General features: G+C 44.6%; 1 protein-coding gene across 1 annotated transcript; it reads right to left on the reverse strand.

The window, feature by feature from the left end:
- Nucleotides 1–276: 276 nt before the first annotated feature.
- Nucleotides 277–8293, reverse strand: LOC144681557 (hyaluronidase-1-like). Its single transcript, XM_078543235.1, has 4 exons — nucleotides 7973–8293; nucleotides 5491–6471; nucleotides 3316–3405; nucleotides 277–1025 (listed from the first exon to the last, which is right to left on the reverse strand). The coding sequence occupies exons 2-4, from the start codon at nucleotides 6415–6417 to the stop codon at nucleotides 705–707; spliced, it is 1338 nt and encodes a 445-aa protein (XP_078399361.1). The 5' UTR covers nucleotides 6418–6471; nucleotides 7973–8293; the 3' UTR covers nucleotides 277–704.
- Between the last annotated feature and the right edge of the window lie 12403 nt (nucleotides 8294–20696).

Below are 20696 nucleotides of genomic sequence, written 5' to 3' on the forward strand. Positions count from 1 at the left end.
GACCGTCATGGACAATCTGCACGTATGAGGGTTGCCGGACTAGGGCCTAAGAATAGCCTACTGAGGCTCTACCCTAGGTATAATGATTGGCGTTAACCCCAGCTTCGTGGAATAGAGTCACATATTTAGGCAATGTAGCAGATAGCTGGAGGAGCTCAAGAAACCACACTATCGCACAATTCTCCACCTTCCAGATAGGAATTGAATCAAAAACAATTAAAAATATATTCTATTTCATTGACCAGGCTGAAACACAAAACAATGCTAGCAACTTGATGTGAAAAATTGTCAGTGACCTGTGTGCAAAACGCTTTATTGGATATTCACTGTGTATTATGGTAATGATACCAGAGGAAGGCAAACTCATCAAAAATGATACAAAAGCAAAATACTGCAAATGCTGGAAACCTGAAATTAAAACAGAAGAAGTAGGAAATATTCAGCAAAACAGGCAGCATCTGTGGACAGAGAAGCAGAGTTAATTTTCAGGTTCCATGTTCTGATGAAAGGCCTTTGATCTGAAACATTTACCTTCGTTTCTCCCTCCATAGTTGCTGCCTGACCTGCTGAGTTTTTACAGCATTTTTTTTTTGTTTTAATTTATCAAAAGTGAACCACCAATGAAAACATAAAGTAAACGATGACTGCAGGTTAGTGTTTGTTCACTTTAAGCCCAGGCCCAAAAGTTACACAGCGACACTGGTCTATCCGTTTGCGATCTCGCAGTGTGCTCCTATCCATCCACTGTAGCACTGGCACTGAAATCTGGTCGCCATTTCTCTGATGTCTTTCTCAGTCATCTGTCCTTTCAGGAAGAATGCCGGGCCTTTGTCTGAAAGGTTCACCCTCACAGTGAAGGTGTCTGGGTTTAGGTGCAGAAAAGCGTGGGTATCTTTGCTTGTTCGCACACACCTACCATGGTTTGTGCACAGCGACCAACTGCAGATCATTGCAGCATGTGTTACGTTAACAATATAGTTACCCAATATTCCACTGATATATGCTTTCAAAGCAAGGCAAGATTCCTAAACAAGAAACAAAGCATTTCATTAATTATATTTCCTGCTTCTTAAATGTATTTCCTTCACCTTCAAATAGCCCAATGGTAATGTGATGGCGATGCTCCATTGCAAAGGTGAATTTGAGCGCAGGATGGAGCCCATTAAGACATGCAAGGCAATTATTATATGCTACTACGGATTTAAATATAGCAAACGTATCATCCACATATCAGAAATATGCAAGTGGTAGGAGGTTAGGTGTCATTCCATCGAAGACAGGTTTCTCATGGAACTCAACAAAAACGTTTTCAAAAGCTGGGCCGAGGGAGATCCCATGGCAACACTATCTATTTGGGCATACATGGTGTCGTTAAAGCTGAACTCAACTGCACGAGTTACCGAGTTCATAAGCTCAATGAATACTGGTTCATGCAACAGTGGCAGGTCTAGATCGCCATGATATAGGGCTACAGTGCAAATATCTATCGCTACCTTAAGTGGAGCAGTCAAATGAACTCCCTTTCCTTGAAGTACTAGTGGAGAAATCTGCCGGGGGTTCTCTACCACGGTCTACCACAAGCCGATCTTCACTGATCAATACACATATTGGGATTCTTACAGTTCCATGCGCTATAAGTCTGGCCTTATTGGCAACCTTGTAAGTAGGGCCCAAGCCATTTGCTCACCATGAAAGCTTGATGCTGAAATAGGGCGCATCAAAGGCATCCTGCGGGTAATGACTACCCCGATCAGATCATTTCACGCTGTATCTCGTGCAAACTCATGACCGGGCCTAAGGCCTTCGCTTTCGGCCCTGTAGAGTCCCCAGTCTACCTCAGGTTACCCTGGAAGGGCAAGGTATCTCAAAAATTTGAGCAACTGTTGAAGCTAGCTGTTTCACGTTGCTACTATGCAGTAGCAACACGAGTGATATTCGCCACTAACATGATACTGCCATCAAGCCAAAAAGACGTTCTGCCTATCACACAAATGAGTAATACGGTATATGAATTTCAGTGTGATGCTAGGTATGTTTTATTGTATTCATTTATGGGATGTGGGCATCGCTGGCTAGGCCAGCATTTATTGCCCATCCCTAATGGCCTTCGTTCAGAGGGCATTTAAGAGTCAATCACATTGCTGTGGGTCTGGAGCCACATGTAGGCCACAGGGTAAGGGTGGCAGATTTCCTTCCCTAAAGGACATTAGTGAACTAGGTAGGTTTTTTATGACAATCGGGAATGGTTTCATGGTCATCATCAGACTTTTAATTCCAGATTTTTAAAAAAATTGATTCAAATTTCACCATCTGCCATGGTGGGATTCAAACCCAGGTCCACAGAGCATTACCCTGGGTCTCACCAATGACAATACCGCTGCCTCCCGTTTGATATGTAGGCCATACGTCCCAAAGACTGGCAGATCATATCAAAAAGCATATCCCTTCCACTACTTGCAATGAGCAGGGTACAGACCATTTGCTCACCATGCTCAACCAGCCAGTGTTTGCAAAACTCAAAACACTGTGTCCAACATTAGATGTGATTCCACAATTGGACAACATTTGCTAAATAATCCTCAGTGTACTAAAAATTACGCTGACAACCAGTTTAAGATTGTCAGTTGAGCTTGCAGTGTGGTGCTTTTGCGTGTACTGGAAGCCACGTATATTAATACACAGGGCCCTGTTATTTGCAGACAGAAAGAATATGTATATACATTGTGCCTGTTTCAGCTAAACGAAATAAGTGATAGTCATTCACTGGTTCATTCCTCAGGGCAATGCCTTGACCAATCACAGTCAAGCTGCCTGGTTTAAATTTCAAACAATGCTTGGCAGTTAACTGTCAGTCACCATTAACTGGTGCATTCTCCATGGCAACACCTCTAACAATCAGTGTCCACTTGCCAACCAATCAGCACTCTCTTCTCATACAGTATAAAGTTGTTGCTTCCCCTGACATTGGTATTCTTGCGATTGTCCTGATGAGTGCAAGATGAAAAGCTTTGACAAAATGTCTTTTTTCAGCAATAATAAAGAATCAAATAATCGTATGGAATTGTGTTGTATGAGTTAACTGAGTACTCATGTTGAATTGTGTAACATAAGCTCATTAAAGACAAAAATATTATTCTGTGGTTGTTACATCCGATCATAGTAACAAAAGAAAATAGAAAAAATAGCCCAATGGTTATCAGGTAAATGAAGCTTGAAACATGAAAAATAAACCTTTAAGGTACAGAACACCTCTAAAGTGTAGGTGCTTTAATTTTCATTACAGTTCTAACAAAATGACCAAATGATGTATTTTACCTTAGAGCGGGCATAATCTGAGTTCCCCCAAAGGACAATCCCTGCAGCTCCCATTGCTACACTCTCTCCAATAGTGTGGACCAAGTCAATCTGAAAGATTCAGGAACAGATAAAACTGTGGTGTTACTGTTTGAGATTCTGGTCATGCCTCCATCACAGGTTATCGAACTGGATCTTGTCAAGGCCTCTTAACCCAGCAGTTTGTCTGGAATATGTTTTCTCCTGTGGTGATTTGTTTGGATTTTCGCGCTAAAGCCAAATGAAGAATGCAAAATAAACATTTCAACATTCACCTATCTCACTCCCCTCAGCCGTGTGTTCCCAGATTTCTCTTTCACAGCATTTCCAGTCTTTCAACAATTTAGCATGGTTAACTCCTAGAAAGCGGTTCAAGAAGGCAGCTTACCACCTTCTCAAGGTCAGCTAGGGATGGGCAGTAAATGCTGACCCAGCCAGCGAAGCCCACATCCCGTGAATGAATTAAAGAAAAACGATTTCATACTGAGTTTAGTCAGTGAGTATGGGCAGATTACTCATCTTGGAGAACATCACAACCCAAGCTTGATAGGTGAGTGTTGCTGTCCATGTATGCACAAAGGATCAACGGATAGCAATTAAGAGCAGTAACCCTGGATGATTTACCTCTCCTAACACAGTGGCACCATTGAGGTCAGCCAATTCACTGCAGACTAGAAACTGAACCTAGGAAATTTTGGGTCTGTTTAGCTCAATATTTCCTTTGGTGATCCTTTAGATTTATTTTCAGAAATACACAGGACTGGAATTTCTTCTCAGTTACGCTGGTTTATTTTTGGCGCAATTTTCCAGATATTGTCGCAACCGGGTTGTGGAGGGTTCCAGAATTTTAATCGCAAACTGAGTTCAGCAGAAATCATTGCCACCATCTTTGGTCTAATTTTAAAAACATTGCGCTAGACGCAGGCCCCATTCACAAAACTGGCCTTGCCCAGAAGGGTGAATGAGTCGCCATTGGGAGTTTCTGATAACTGCATTTGTTTGTAGGCCTTTGAGGGAGTTCCAAAATTTAGGCTGACACGAGGACAATAATTGGTGTGTTTTCAAAGGTTTTGAATCAAACTTTTTTTTTTAAAGTGACAAAGGACGACAGTACCGCAATCTAACTAGAAAACTGTGTTGTATATTTCGTAAAAGTTATTTTCTGGACTTTTAATATCAGGTTACTTTCTAAAAAAATATTCTTTCATGGGTTGTGGGCATCACTGGCAAGGCCAGAATTGTTGCCCATCCCTAATTTCCCTCGAAATGGCTTGCTAGGCCATTTCAGAGGGCAGTTAAGAGTCCACTACACTGCTGTGGGTCTGGAGTCACATGTAGGCCAGAAGATTTCCTTCCCTAAAGGACATTAGTGGACCAGATGCGTCTTTTATGACAATCAACAATAGTTTCATGGTCACCATTATTGATAGTAGCTTTCAATTCCAGATTTAATTAATTGAATTTAAATTCCACAAGCTGCTATGATGGGATTGTAACCCCAATCCCCAGAGCATTAGCCTGGGTCTCTAGATTACTAGCCCAGTGACATTACCACTTCACTACTGCCTCCCCACTCCCACTCACAGATGGTAGATTGACACTGTAACTAAAATCCCCTTTTTTATGTGATAAAACCTTTTTCAGTTGTGTTAATCAAACTTTACCAAGTTACCACTCTTAAATAGATCTCAAAATAGTTTATAAAGCAAAATTTTATTTTATATATAATAAATTATGTTTTAAAACATAGCCCAATTGCACTGATTCATGGCAGATTTTGAGTTTGATGATATGCAAATAAGTTTGAATGAAAACTTGGGGAAAATAAATCACTTTTCAAAAAGGTACACAATCTTGAATGCAATTTGCACTGGAATTGCTGATTGTGCCCAGAGCAGAAACTGTATCCCTACCCCCACACTTTGCGCTTGAATAGTCGCACTCATACTTTTCTATCCTGGGCTACTGTGCTACTGTCAGACACCTGCGTTCATGCGATTATTGGTGTGATCCCCTGATCCTGCTGGACAACAGGCCACAACATTACTGATCAACTCTCTGACCTGTAAGTGCAGCTCTCCACTGGCAGCTTGGGGGCAATGATAACACACCTCATAAAAAGGGCCTTACTAGAGGACTAAAAACCATATAGATTACCTCGGTCAGGAAGTCCGTGGTGTTGGCATACACAATCCGGGAATATGGCAAGACAGGCAAGCTGTAATTTGCTCCCAGTTGAGCAAGCCGGAGGCCCTCTTTGATTCGATAATGAACAAACTTGCGTGCGTTCTCTGTTGATTGAAGTTGAAGATCCAGGTACATGCTTGGATATAAGGCCATACTTTCCCTCCAGAGCCACAACAGACGATCATTCCTCTTCATCTCAACATCAGGACATTCTCCAGTGTAATTTTTGGAAATGACACTGTTATAGCAACAGGGAAAGCCATAATAGCCCCACAAGCCCTGAGGCCTAAGGCCTTTTGCCACCTTCAATGTCTGTTCCATGAAATCACGGGCAGCTTGTTCATACTCGTTTTGCGCTTGCTTGACCACCTGACTCTCAGACCAATCAGGATGTCTCCTTCGGACCAGCTCTTTTGATTTCTTGCGGTAAATATCTTTCTGATCCCAGTCCCTTATCCAAGATGGCCTCCAGGCCTCCCAGTCGATGACAGACAACCCGCCAAAGTCCTTCAGAGGTATTAGTTTTTCCACGTCAACTTGGACCTTTGCAAGATGGTCTTCCAAACTGGTGTTCTGTGGGACACCCCCATTTACAGAACCCCCACTTTCAGTAAAATGGGGGTAAGAGCCCAGTTTATCATCGTAAAAGATGGTGACATTTTGCCCAATAAACGATTCATTTTGATTTGCAATTATGTCAAAAATTCTCAGATTGAGATTAATACCAAACAAGGATTGGCAAGTTGCAGTAGGAGCATTCCACACTGTTACAAACGGCTTATTGGATTTAATTGGAGATTTTGCCTGTTTCGGTGGTTGTCCCAGGGTCAAAGTGCACACACATAGCAGAACAAATACTGCTTTCATCAGGATCATGGCTGTTACACTTATTAACATTTCATTCTTCAATGAATCAGTCTTTTCATGCTCTGTGTGTAATTAAACCTCAGGCTGTCCAAATAGAAGAAAGCACAAGAATTATGGAAAAGGCAGGAGATTTGTCACCTCAGAAGTGTTTTTACAGAGACTGTTTGTATAAGTGTGTCAATTGTGGGAAAGTAACTCAATCATTTAAGTAAACACATTCATTGGTTTCAACACTTGTCTGTTATGAACACTACACCATCTGTTTCTAACACAGATCTGCTTCACTGTTAATAAGCACAACCCACCATTTCGGCAGGTACATAGGTCTGACCTTACTCAAATCTAACCTGTTGAAATCTGACTGTCAGCTCTCATACTAACAGAGACGTTGTTGGAATTTTTAAGACTTCCTGTGAATTCTGCATACCTGAGGCCATTTAAAATTGCTGACTGCTTCCTAACTTGCACCAAGTCCTATTCAACCATCCCTTCTGCTCCTGGTTAAGCAACACCTCAATTTTTAAAAATCCTCCTTTTTGTTTTCAAATTCCTCCAAGACCTAGTCCCCTCCCTATCTCTATCCAGCCCCACAGCCCTTTGAAATATATGTGCTCCTCTTTTTTGGCCACTCTTAATTTTAAACACTCCCCCATTGGTGGCTATGCTTTCAGCTATCTAAGTCTTAACCTCTGGAATTACCCTCTCCCCAAAACCTCTCCACCTCCCCACCTCATTTTAACTCTCTGACCAAACTTTTGGTTATCTGGCCTAATATCTCCCTATGTGGGTCAGTATTTTTTTATATGTATATATAATGTGTCCCTGTGAAGCATCTTGGGATGTTTTGTGACATTAAAGGGGCTACACTATTATACAAGTCACTTTGTAGAACGAGATGAGACAAGGGCTTATAGTGGCAGAATCCAGGATCTCAATATACTATTTACACTTTCACATATGGTCAAATAAACAAAGTGGGGCTGCTATCTCCAGAGAGTATTTACACCAACAAAACAGATGTTACTACATGGCTGCTACAGAAACAACGTTATCCCTTGAGGGCAACAGAATTGGAAGGTCCAACAGGGTCCACACTATGGTCTGGGGCCACCAACAAACTGAGTGGGGTTTGTCCAAGTACATTCCAAGGATTGCATGGATCTACTGCAGTCATTGGGGAAGGTATAATACTGAGACAAACAGCCACAAACGCGTTTGAGAATAGTTGGGCACCCACAGTTTTTCAATATTGTGGTATGGCACACCCTCACATTGTAGCACTTGTTGGTTGTATATTGTGCACATGGATTATGTGTTGTTATTAAGAAGGCAGTAACACGCCCTGTGCTACTTATACCTCAGGGAATTGATCTCTTACTGCTGCTGCTGTACTGTAAATGTGTCATTAACAAGGACAGTTAGATCGCCGGCAATCTGACAGACCACCTTATAATCGAGACTGTCAGTTTAGTGAAATGGTTAAAAGTGTGACATTCATGATGTACAACAGCAGGAAAGATTGAAAACCTGTTCAAAACAGAGGAGTATCCTCACTTTTTCATGGGCAAAATGAGTAACACTTTACACAGACACAACCGTATAGAAGAGACTCAGGGGTGAAACCGGATTATAATGTTTGAATCTTACAGCACAGGAAGAAATCCCTCGGCCCATCCCGCCTGTGCCAGCTCTTTTGAAAGAGCTCTCTAGTCAATTTCCTGCTCCCTCCCTCTTTCACCGTGTCCCTGCAAGTATTCCCGTTTCATGTGTATTTGCTGTGTTCCCTTCTGAAAGGAACTCCAGTATTGAACCTGCTTCCACCAGCCTTTCAGGCAGCCCATTCCGGATCGTAACAACTCCGTGTTGAGACGATCTTTACATCCCCCCGTGTTTCTTCTACAAAGGACAAAAACATCCGCAGCGTGTACACCAAACCTGCCTAGGTCCTCACCCAACAACATTACCTGCCAAAGTTTCGGGTTCCACGCCGCTCTGCGCAATAGAGATTCCGAACAAGTTTCAGTTTGTTCTGTCTTAAATTCCTTTGGCTGCTCTCTGCAGACTCCCTACACCTAAACTCCTGACAGGATAAAGCGCGTCCTCAAAATCCCTCTCACTCCCAATCGCATCTGCTTCCAACTCTCTTTCCGGGCCCTGTAATTGCAAACGAAAGTGAAAGTAACACAGCCCCGTGTCCAGTCAGAGCGACTCAAAGGCCCTGCCCTGTGATCATGACAGGTCTGGGTTCCCCAGGGAGGGAGAGGCACCGAAGCAGAACCACCAACACTTGGCCAGGAGCTCCCTGGGTATTTACTAACTAAATAACTGCATCTGAAAAACTGTGAATAGGTACAGGACACACTGCCACTTTTAAAAAAAATCCCCCCGTGGGAGTCACTGGCTGGGCCAGCATTTATTGCCCACCCCTAATTGCCCTTGTCCTTGTTCAGAGGGCATTTTTTTTTTTAAAGAGTCACATGTAGGCCAGACCAGGTGAGGACAGTAGATTTCCTTCCCTAAAGGACGTGAGTGAACCAGATGGGTTTTTACAGCAATGGGGCGGAATTTTGCCCTTGGTGGGCGAGCGGGCAGCCAAACTCCACCACCGAAACAGCGCCCGCCACCATTTTGAGTGGACGGGCCAATTAAGGTCCGCCCAGCGGCCTGCCCGACGGGAAGTGCAATGCGCTTCCTGTGTGGGGGGAGGGGAGGGATTCCCCAACTGTCAAAGTGCGCACTGCTCCCTGAGGCTAAGTGCTGTCTCAGGGAGTTTACTGACAGGTAAGAAAAGTAAAAAAAATAGAGAAATATTAAAATTATTAACATGATTTCCCCCCCCCCATGTGACAATGTCACACGAGACGGGACATGTTAATAAGAAGCACATAAAGTTTATTAAATTTTTAAAAAACTCCAGTGGATGAAGTTTCATGAATAATCAGAAACCCGCTGGGGCTCCTGGCCTGCCCGCCAGCCTTAAGCTCGGACGGGCAGGGCCTTTAACAAGGTTAATTAGCCTGTCAATGGCCTTAATTGACCATTGACAGGTCAGCAGGCAGACAGCTGATTTCGCTGTCCGCCCGCCTTCCTGAAGATTTAAAGGGACCGGGATGATGTCGGGGATTCCTCCCAACGTCATCTCGCATCATTTTCCCCTCGGCAAGTGGGCCCGGCCCCCAAATCGCCGAGGGGAAAATCCTGCAGATGGTCATCGTTAGACTTTTAATTCCAGATACTTATTGAATTCAAATTCCGCCATCTGCCAAGGTGGGATTCAAACCCCACTCCCCAGAGTGTTATCCTGGGTCTCTGGATTATCAGTCCAGTGACAATATCCCCAAAGTGCTGTTGTTCTTTAGTCAGGCTAGGCAGCCTCAGACTTCATACAACGCATTAAAAAGTACAACCCATTATATTATCAAAATCACAGACATAGAACAGACTTACTGATAGGATTTTAAAACATTACCCATGTTAATATGTTCTCTGTTAAGAATTAAAACATATTGAGCAGGAAGTCCATTTCCCACAAAAGTGAAAGACTGGAACTTTTTCCCCCACAAAAATCTTTGGTCATTGGATCAAATTGATTTTTCAGGACTGAGATTGATAGATTTTTGTTAGGTGTGGGTATCAAAGGGTATGTCAAAGGTGGGCAAATGGATTGAGCTACAGATTGGCTAATATCTGAATGAATGGTGAAAGGCTTGACATAAGTCCAGTTTATTATTCTTGCGCCACATTTACAATTATTGACCCTTTTAGAATCATAGAATGGTTGCAGCACAGAAAGAGGCCATCCAGCCTGATGTGTCTGGACTAGCTCTCCACAAGAGCAGCTCAGCTGGTCGCATTTCCACTTCCCCATCTTTTCTCTGTAGCCGTGCAACTTTTTTCTCTTCAGATGTTTAACCAAAACTCTTTTGAAAGCCACTATTGAATTTGCCTGCACCACATTCTCAGACAGTGTGCACATACTGCATGAAAAAGCTTTTCCTCATGTTTCCTTTGGTTCTTTTGCCATTCATCTTAAATCGATGTTCCCTGGTTCTTAGTCATTCCGCCAATGGGAGACATCTGTAAGATGCACTGCAGCAACTCACCTAGGTCCCTTCAACAACACCTTCCAAACCCACAGCCTCCACCACCTTGATGAACAAAGGCAGCAGACGCATGGGAACCTGTAAGTTCCCCTCTGAGTCACACACCATCCTGACTTGGAACTATATCGCCATTTTTTCACTATCGCTGGGTCAAAATCCTGTAAATCCCTCCCTAACAACACTGTGGGTGCACCTACACTGCATGGACTGCAGCAGTTCAAGAAGGCAGCTCACTGCCATCTCGAGGGCAATTAGGGTGTGTTATGACCACAGTCGGTGTTAATTGCTTTGCAAACCAAACCCCAGAGGGAAACTTAGCTAACGGGCCATACCCTTTATGTATTCTGAAAATGAGAAGAAGACATACTGATCTCGGCAGTAAGGAGTCCAGTAACACTTTTTGGATTTTAAAAATTAAAAGTAAAAGTTTTATTAACAAGGATAAAAGAAAACTTAAGCACACAAGATTACAATTACTCAATTAAGGTTAATCTTACAAAAGATTTCCCCCCAAAAGGCTCTCCATTTGGTCAGGCTCACAAGTAAACACCTTCCAGGCAACACTCCCTTGTAGATATTTAACTATACAAAATCCAGTAATATTACCCAAGACAAACTGCTGTTGCTTCAAAAAAGGCATACCACATTACTTGTAATTCACTTCCACTGTGCTGTGGAAAACCAAACTTCAGAATAAAACTGCTTTTTGTAGCCCAAGACTTTTCTGGCTTGACTGGATGGTTGATTCAAACTGCATCTCCTCCTAGCCCAGAGCTACCAGCTCCCAGCTCAGCTCCAGCTCAACAGTAGCTCTAGTTCAGAGCTATCTCAGCAACTCAAACAGCAACTCTAAATAATTTATCCCCCTTTTCATCTCAGGTTCCATTGTTCTCACACCTCTTTGAACTCCAATCCTTCCAAATATAAAATCTTTCATGTCTCTATCTTGTCTTTGTTTTCGGTCAATAAAATATAATATCCCCACTACTTGTTTACCTATGGAACTGCTGCAAGATGCAAACATGTTTCTTGATACCTCTGACTCCCTTTGATATTCAAACTCTCAACTTCTCTAAAAATGCAAATGTTAGATCTAACCTATTTACTTGTACCTCAAACATAACACCTCTATCCTTTTCATGTTTTAAGCTCTCAGACAATCTGTTTCCTATTAATCTCTGCCCAGCTTAATTAGATCATACACACAAACACACGGATACACACAGCTTTTCCCACAGAATAACACAATATTCCCCAAAAATATTTTTTTAAAAATCCATGTCTCACAGGTGGTCAATAAATGCTGGCCCAGCCAGCAATGCTTTACCTTCCTTGAATGAATAGAAAATGGCAGAATCTGATCATGAGATATTCTAGTCAACGAGCATTTCACAAGAGAGCATAAAGTCAGCCAGGGGTACCATTACCATGTAATGACCCATGCTGCAAAGTGTCTGCATATGAACATCAGGTGAGGACAAGGGAAGCCTTGATTGTGATGGCTCCTAGGAATGAATAGCCTGCTGACTTTTTCTTGGGTTACAAGAAGAATATTCCTTCCAGGTAAAACAATGATTTACTAATACTGCTTCCATATGTACATGCTGCTCCCAGAGCAGTATCCTTTACATTTGGACACTAAATGCAAATTGGTTGAGTGCTTTGCTGAACATCTCCATTCAGTACACAGTTGTAACCTTCCACTCGTTGGTCACTTTAATTCTCAATCCCACTCCCACTCTGACCTATGTCCCCGACTTGGCCTCTATTCTCCAATTAACTTGGGGAGTAGCATCTTTTAAATAGGCACTGTACAGCTGTATATCCTTACCATTGAGCTTAAGAAGCCTAGATCTGACCCACCATTCCCATTTTCACAGACAGTGAATGGTGATGAGGGATGGCTGTGTCAGAACCACTGAGAGTGGAGGCGCTGTGGGCTGGTACTCGGGGGGCTGAGGATGCCCTATTAGTAGAACTGGCAGGACAGTCTGAAAACTAGAGCTGGGTCATAAATGTGGAAGCTGGCCCCATGCTTATAGATGATGTCAATAGCATGTAGATAATGATTAGGAGGAGACCAAGAATGTTCAACAAGGGGAGAAGTCATTGGAGGAGATGTGGTTACTGATCTCAATTGCCAATGATAACATTACAGATTGGCTGCTTTATCCCAACTTTAGTGCTATAGCCCTGATCTTTATAATCTGTTACCTATAAGCTCTGTCTGTCTGGCCCACAAAGCTCCAACAACCCAGTTTCTATTTGGATATGTACTTTTTTCTGTGGCGCTTGCTGTTTTAATTTTGCAGATCTGGAATATTGGAAAGACTGTTTTACAATGTTGCTCGCTTATTGGCATCTCTAATATCTTAAATCTGACAAAATCTGTTGGCATTGACGATCTGAGATTTCTGGAGACTGGGGGAATCTTCACCCAAACTTTATGTGAATTATAGTATACTCCATAGTATACTCTTCAGTGGCTTACAAAGACCAAAGGCACACCTGATGTAGTGACTTTTACTTTAGCCACCATCTTCAGGCAGAAGTGCCGAGTGGATGATCCGTCTTGGCCTCCTCCGGAGGTCCCCATCATAGATGCCAGACTTCAGTCAATTCAATTCACTACGCGTGGCATCAAGAAATGGCTGAATGAACTCAATACTGTAATGGCTATGGGCCCTGACAACATTCCAGCAATAGGACTGAAGACTTGTGCTCCAGAACTAGCTGTGCCCTTAGCCAAGCTGTTCCAGTACAGCTACAGCGCTGGCATCTACCCAGAAATGTGGAAAATTGCCTATGGAAGTCCTATCCACAAAAAGCAGGACAAATCCAATCCGTCTAATTACTGCGCTATCAGTCTGGTTTTGATCATCAGCAAAGTGATAGAAGGTGTTGTCAACAGTGCTTTCAAGCAGCACTTACTCACCAATAATCTGCTCACTGTTGCTCAGTTTGGGTTCCGCCAGGGCCACTCAGTTCCTGTCCTCATTACAACCTTGGTCCAAACATGGTCAAAAGAGCTAAACTCCAGAGGTGAGGTGACAGTCACTGCCCTTGACATCAAGGCAGCATTTGACCGAGTGTGGCAGCAAGGAGCCCTAGCAAAATTGGAGTTAATGGGAATAAAGGGGAAAACTCTCAACTGATTGGAGTCATACCTAGCAAAAAGGTGGATGGTTGTGGTTGTTGGAGGTCAATCATCTCAGTCTCAGAATATACTGCAGGAGTTCCTCTGGGTAGTGTTCTAGACCCAACAATCTTCAGCTGCTTCATCAATGATCTTCCCTCAATCATAAGGTCAGAAATGGGAATGTTTGCTGATGATTGTACAATGTCCAGCACCAGTCATGACTCCTCAAATACTTAAACAGTCTGTGCTGATATGCAGCAAGACCTGGACAACATTCAGGTTTGGGCTGATAAGTGGCAAGTTACATTCATGCCACACAAGTGCCAGGCAATGACCATCTCCAACTAGAAAGAATCCAACCATCTCTGCTTGACGTTGAATCACTGAATCCCCCACTCTCAATAACCTGGGGTTTCCCATTGGCCAGAAACTGAACTGGACCCGCCATATAAATACTGTGGCTACAAGAGCAGGTCAGAGGCTGGGAATTCTGTGGAGAGTAACTCAGCTCCTGACTCCCCAAAGCCTGTCCAGCATCTACAAGGCACAAGTTAGGAGTGTGATGAAATATTCTCCACTTGCCTGGATGGGTGCAGCTCCAACAACACTCAAGGAACTCAACACCATCCAGGACAAAGCAGCCTGCTTGATTGGCACCCCATCCCCACCTTCAACTCCCATTGGATGATGGATGATATGGGGCTGTTTTGAACTGTTTAATCCCATTTAAGTTCACAAATCTCTGGAATTCTGTACTAGTGAAAGCAGTACCATTATCCGAAACAATGACTCCTGGTAGGCCATGTACACTAAAACATTGGCGCAACTTTTCAATAGTTGCACACGATGTAGGTGATCTCAATTCATACATATCCATCCACTTAGAGTGTGTGTCGATGATCACAAAAAACATGGTACCTAAAAATGGACCTACATAGTCCATATGTAGGACGCAGTGGAGCTGAAACGGGCAACTTCTGTTGTTGCTGAAACTGGAGACAGTGTTTAACCATTTTTTCTATATCGTTGACTATACCTGACCACCATGTACAGCTTCGCACCTGCATCTTCATTTTCGAAATGCCTGGATGCGCACTGTAAAGCTCTGTCATGAGTGGTTCTCTTCCTTGCAAAGGGATGATGACTCTTGCTCCCCACAACAAGATTCCTTCTTGACAGCTTAATTCAGTTTTACGGGCTGAGGATGGTTTTAACTCTTCAGAGACTTGTGCATTTGACCATCCTTGCAATACCTGTTTTCGGACTCCCAATAAAATTGTGTCCCAGTTTGTCTTATTCTTTATTTGCTTCTCACAGACTGATGAGGAGTCCAAGAAATTCAACATAAGCGTTTTTTTATTCATTCATTCATGGGATGTGGGTTTCGCTGGCTGGGCCAGCATTTATTGCCCATTCCCAGTTGCCCTTGAGAAGTTGGTGGTGATTTGCCTTCTTGAACTGCTGCAGTCCATGTGGTGTAGGTATATCTAGTGCTGTTAGGAAAGGGAGTTCCAGGATTTTGACCCAGCGACAGTGAAGGAATGGTGACATATTTCCAAGTCAGGATGGTGAGTTAATTGAAGGGGAACTTCCAGCTGGTGGTGTTCCCATCTATCTGCTGCCCTTGTCCTTGTAGATGGCAGTGGTCGTGGGTTTGGAAGGTACTGTCTAAGGAGCCTTCTTGTGGCATTGGAGCATGTATAATGTTATCTGGCAAAGGAAGACGACTGAGGGCATCTGCATTTGCTATATGTACACTTGGACAGTGCATAAAAGTATACTCATATATCAACAAAATCAAAGCCCATCTTGGAATTCGGGCAGAGGCTATCAGCAAATTGCTTTATCTTCACCACATAAACCCATAAGTGCCTTGTGATCTGACACTCTGGTGAAATGTCAACCATACAAATGTTGATGGAACTTCTTCACTCCAAACGTTACGGATTAGCCTCCCTTTTCAATTTGTGAATAACCCTTCTTGGCTGCAGATAGGGTTCTGGAGACATATCCTATTCGATTTTCGGATTTGATTTCTGTCTTTTCTCCTTGTTTGCCACAGAGTTTTGTCTTGTCCTTCATTTTGATTTCACAGTTGGTGAAATTTTAACTTGGTTCGGTTTGGGGGTTGAGCTACCAATTTGCATCTTGAAAAGTTCCATGGCTTTTCCTTCTAATGCCTCTTTTGTCGCCATCAACTGATTCTTCAGTTCTTCTGTCTCCTTTTTGCATTTTTTGGCTTCCTCCTGGAACATTGAACATTGTTGAGTTTTTCTGTCAACTGTTTCTTCAGTTGGTTCAAGAGTGGCACTGCATTCATTCTGCTTCCTTTTATGATTTTCCCATGGAACCCACTCTTACCTGAGGGATCCTTGCTTCCTGTGAAGGTCCTTTGGTTCTTTATCTCATTCCAAAAGATACCATCGTATTCCCTTGTCAACTCAGGATTTCTTCTTGTCCTGACCTGAAACATTTCTGACTAGTTGAGCTTAATCTCTTTCAACCAATCGCTAAGTCCTTCACCTGTTACAACAATCAGTGGTCTGTTGCCTGTAGGATACAAGAACAGAGGTGATGCCTTTCACCTGTATTGCCTCTCCAGTGTATGTCTTCAGCTGAACCATGGTTTTCTCCAGATTCAGTGGCTGGATACCTTCGCTTAGGTATTTAAGGGTGTGTTCTCCCACCACTGTGGTCGGTGCTCCTGTGTCAGCCTCCATGACTAGAGGCTTCCCATTTACTTGAAGGGTGATGGTGATTGGTTCAGTTTTCCTTGCCTTGAGATTGTATAGGGAATAGATATCAGTATCAACAGCTTCTGGTTCATTTATGTTCTGCACTTCAATCATCTTGGCCTGCTGTCTGATTGGCTGTCTTGATTTCGCCCTGCATTGCTTTATAACATGCCCTTTCTTGTGACAGTAGTGGCATTCTGCCTCTTTAAATCTACAGATGTCTGGTACATGGTTACCTCCACATTGGTAACAATTTAATTTCTGAATCACTGGTGAGAGGCTTTCTGTATTTCTTTATATTTTTCGAGCAGTAGGGACTGTGTCCTGCTTCGTGGTTGTCTCCCTGGTCTTCAAGCCTTGCCCGGTGGTAGGTTCCCACCCCAACTGAAGAATGGTGCCACATGGCACACTCTGCAAAGCCTGTGAGTCCCGCTCAGCACTCTCCATTGCTCACACTATTTCCATGGCACTCTTCAGGATAATATTAACTTCTGCAAGTAAACGGCGCTGAATGGCATCGTTGTGTATGCCGTAAACCAAACAATCTCGCAACTGTTACGAAGCGGCAGATGATGTGTGCCAGGCGGATCAAATCCACGAGGGAAACTTGATCCCGCTATCACAACAGTTTTGCAATTTGTATTTATTTTGAGAGGCGTGCATTGAATTCAGAAGTAATAAGTCCACTGAAACCTTTAGAGATTTTAAAAAAAACTAAATTAAAATATTTATTGACAAAAGAAAAGATGCATAAGATTCCAGTTATTTAATACTGTAGTAAATTCTAAAATTCCTACCTAACCTGACTCTCAAATGCACCCCCTTGTAAGGCCTCTGAAGTAAAAGACAGGCCAGCACAATTATCACCTTTCAGGGCTGGTTGAGCAGACTCATGCAGACTTGGCTGGAGGCTGTTTCACAAGTTTCTGCTAGATGTCACAGGATCTTTCTCAACATAGCCTTTCATTCTCTCTTATATAAGTTTTCTCTCTTTTTAATTGTTCCATATATCTTTGAAAACGTACTTTCGCATAATATAAAACTTTTTATGGTGCTAATATTGTCAGTAGCCTTTGGGAAAAATAAACACACTGCATGGTCTAGCTTATCTGGCCATGTGTAAACATCCACTATCTCTTTGAAGTTCAAACTGTCCCGATTTATCTTGGCGGCCTTCACTTTGGGGGAACTGAGGTGAGTGAACAGCAACGTTCTCCACAGCTCACCCGTTGTTTACAGGCCTTAGGGACGTCAGAGTGGGGGGGCAGGGGAAACTGATGCCTGGCCCTGCAGGCGACTGCTGAGGGGTGGGGGGTATCTGGGGGCAAAGTGCTGGCCAGCCTCGGAGGCGACTGCTGAGGGGGGGGTGGTCAAGTGCTGCACTAGTGCTGCATCCTGTGTGCAGGTAGGGGGTCAGGGTAAGCACGGGAAATGGCCACGCATTAGGGACACCCGTATAAACTGACCCTGCCTCTGCAACTGAGACAGAACAGGCGCAGCCACAGTGATATGCTTGGGGTCAGCCTCCTAGTCTGCCCGCTCATGCAAGCAAAGCAGAGGCACCAAAGGGCCACCAAGTGCTTCATACCTTACCCCTCCCACCACTACCACCTCGGCACAGACTTCGAGTCCACTACTACTTTATTGGACTGCAGAGCAGTTGGACTGCACACGTTGTACAATCTCCTCATCAACGCTGGCCATGTAGCAGTCACTGCTGCAGGTGCTCACATCCCCTTGCAATCTCAGCATCCTGGTTTGGACCAGTGTCCCCCATGTTGTAGGTTGACAGGGCAGTCATGCAATGCACTCACCTCTGGCCATCCGAGGGGTGATCAGCACTCTCCGGGAATCAGTAAGGGGCGGTCACACAGGGCCAGGAAAGGTGCTAAGTAAAGCCAGGAAAACCACATCTCTCTCTTTTTCATGCTGCAGGATAACCACGTCAGGATCATGGATCCTGGTGACCTAGCTGTGTGCCTGATGGCCTACACAGACCGTAGAAGACAGAGGAGGGAGCGACTGAAGCTCCTGGCCGCTCAAAGGTAGGAGCAGCAACCTCATGAAGAAGGGGCAGCAGGTGCTCCGGGATACGCTGCCCAGGAGCAACAGCGAGCCGTGGCTGGTCAGCGCCTAGTGACACCCAGGATCTATAGACGCTGTCTGCCATTCCTGCAGATGACTGAGAACCAGTGTTGCAGACAACTGCACATGTCTAGGGACCTGGTGGCTCTCATCTGCCACTTACTGCAGGAGTTGGCACCAAGGGAACATGGAGGGCATCCACTGCCAGTGGCTGTGAAAGTGATCGCAGCACTCAATTTCTGTGCTAGTGGCTCCTTTCAGGGCTCCACAGCTGACCTCTGTGGGACTTCACAATTTGCCTCCCACAGATGCATCCATGAGGTCACGGATGCCATCTTCTCCATGGCACACAATTTTGTGCATTTCACCCGGGACCGGGACAGCCAGGGTGCAAGGGCCATTGGATTCACCCTGATCTCGGGATTCCCACAGGTGCAGGGTCCGATTGACTGCACTCATGTGGTGCTCAAGTCTCCATCGCTACACTCAGTGGACTTCATCAACGTTAAGGGCTACCACTCACTAAACGTGCAGCAGGTATGTGCAGTTTCCAGGGAGTGTGCACAACGCCTACATCCTGAGTCGCTCGCAGGTCCCTGCAGTCTTCCAGGGTCCACAGAGGCTGCAGGGATGTCTCCCACCCGTGCGGCGACCTCAGACTGCAGCAGAGCGACGCTATAATGAAGCTCATGCAGCAGCTCACAATTTAATGGAGCAGACCATTGGGATGCTGAAAATGAGGTCCCGGTGCCTGGACCGGTCTGGTGGAGCCCTGCAATACAGTCCGCAGAGGGTGTCACACATCGTCGTCTGCTGACTGTGACGCCCTGTCTGTGGTTTGGTGGGCGTCCTATGGAGGGCCGAGACTTGGAGGGCCCTGGCCTCCTTCCAAGGTCCTGCTATGTGGCAGTGGCACCCTCCTCGGCCTGAGTAGCTGGATCTGTGGATGTCACAGGAAGAGGGGAGTCATATGGGCCAGTCACCCCCAGAGTCACCTAGGTGGATGGCCCCGGAGTGTGCAACTGCTGATCCTCCTCCCCATGGGTGCACGAGGACCCCTGGCTGACTCTGTGAGTGGAAGTGGTAGCTGAAATGAGATGAAGGTGTGTGTGAAAGAATGAATGGTGACGTCCCTTGCGCTGGCAGTGAGTGAGGGCCCTGTGCGTGTGTGGATGGGTTTGTTGAGTGTGAGAGTTGGGAGTGATGAAAAGAGTGACTTAACCTGGTGGAACGGAGATCATCATTCATCCTTTTGCGGCACTGAGTGGCTGTCCTCTTCTGAAGGGCATTGGCACTGACCACCACTGCCACCGCCTCCCAAGCCGGGTTGGTGACATTGCTATGCATCCTGCAGCCAGAGCGGGGGAAGAGCACATCCCGGCAGGCCTCCATGGATGCCGTTAAAGTGGAGGGGGGGGGGGCTGCAGTCTTTTCGCCTTTGCAGGCCATGTCTCTCAGGCAGCAGTGGTGAGCTGGTGGCGATGAGCGCTTTGCTGGCGGCTGCCTTTTAAAGATGGCGGCTGGCGTGATGCAACAGCGGGGTGATAGCGAACGAGTGAATGAGAGCCCACCCGCCATGGAAACGGCATTTTTCGCGGGAGTGAATATATAATGAGGCGGGCTCGGCAAGATACAGCGTGAAAACCCGCCATTTTAATCAGCAGGTAGGACTCCATTTTACCCACCCGCTACCGCACTTAGTGCAATTCTGGGAAAATTCAGCCCTTTGAAGAATTGCTTTCTGTTTCTCTTCCGCTGTTATTTTGTTCACCACAAAGTAGAAACCTAGGCGCTCTATGTACTGATTCCAGTCTTCCATGGACAAGTTGTATGGGTCGATTCTGCCGAAGGGAGGCATGACTGGTGAGTATACTTTTCTATCTTCCCTTAAAAATCAAAATACTTACATTCGCGAGGTGAGGTGCAGTGTTGGAGCTATTTATCCTCAACGCCAATTGTAATAAACTTGGTGTGCCAGATAGGTTTCTTGTTAGAAGCAGTAAACATTATTTACAGAGCTCCTGATGAAGCTACATGCTTGAACCAAAACCACCATTAGAGAGTTCCACTTCTAAGATTACTGGGGCTTAGGGCTGATTCATCTGTACAGTCACATGATCCCCAAAACTGTATGAAAGTTTTTACTTACAATCACTACAGGGTCACTGTTTAAAAATAAGGAGTCATCCATTTAAGACAGTGATGAGCAGAAATTTTTTCCTCTCAGAGGGTCTTGAGTCTTTGGAA

This window comes from Cetorhinus maximus, chromosome 6 (assembly GCF_964194155.1).
Source record: "Cetorhinus maximus chromosome 6, sCetMax3.hap1.1, whole genome shotgun sequence".
NCBI lineage: Eukaryota > Metazoa > Chordata > Chondrichthyes > Lamniformes > Cetorhinidae > Cetorhinus > Cetorhinus maximus.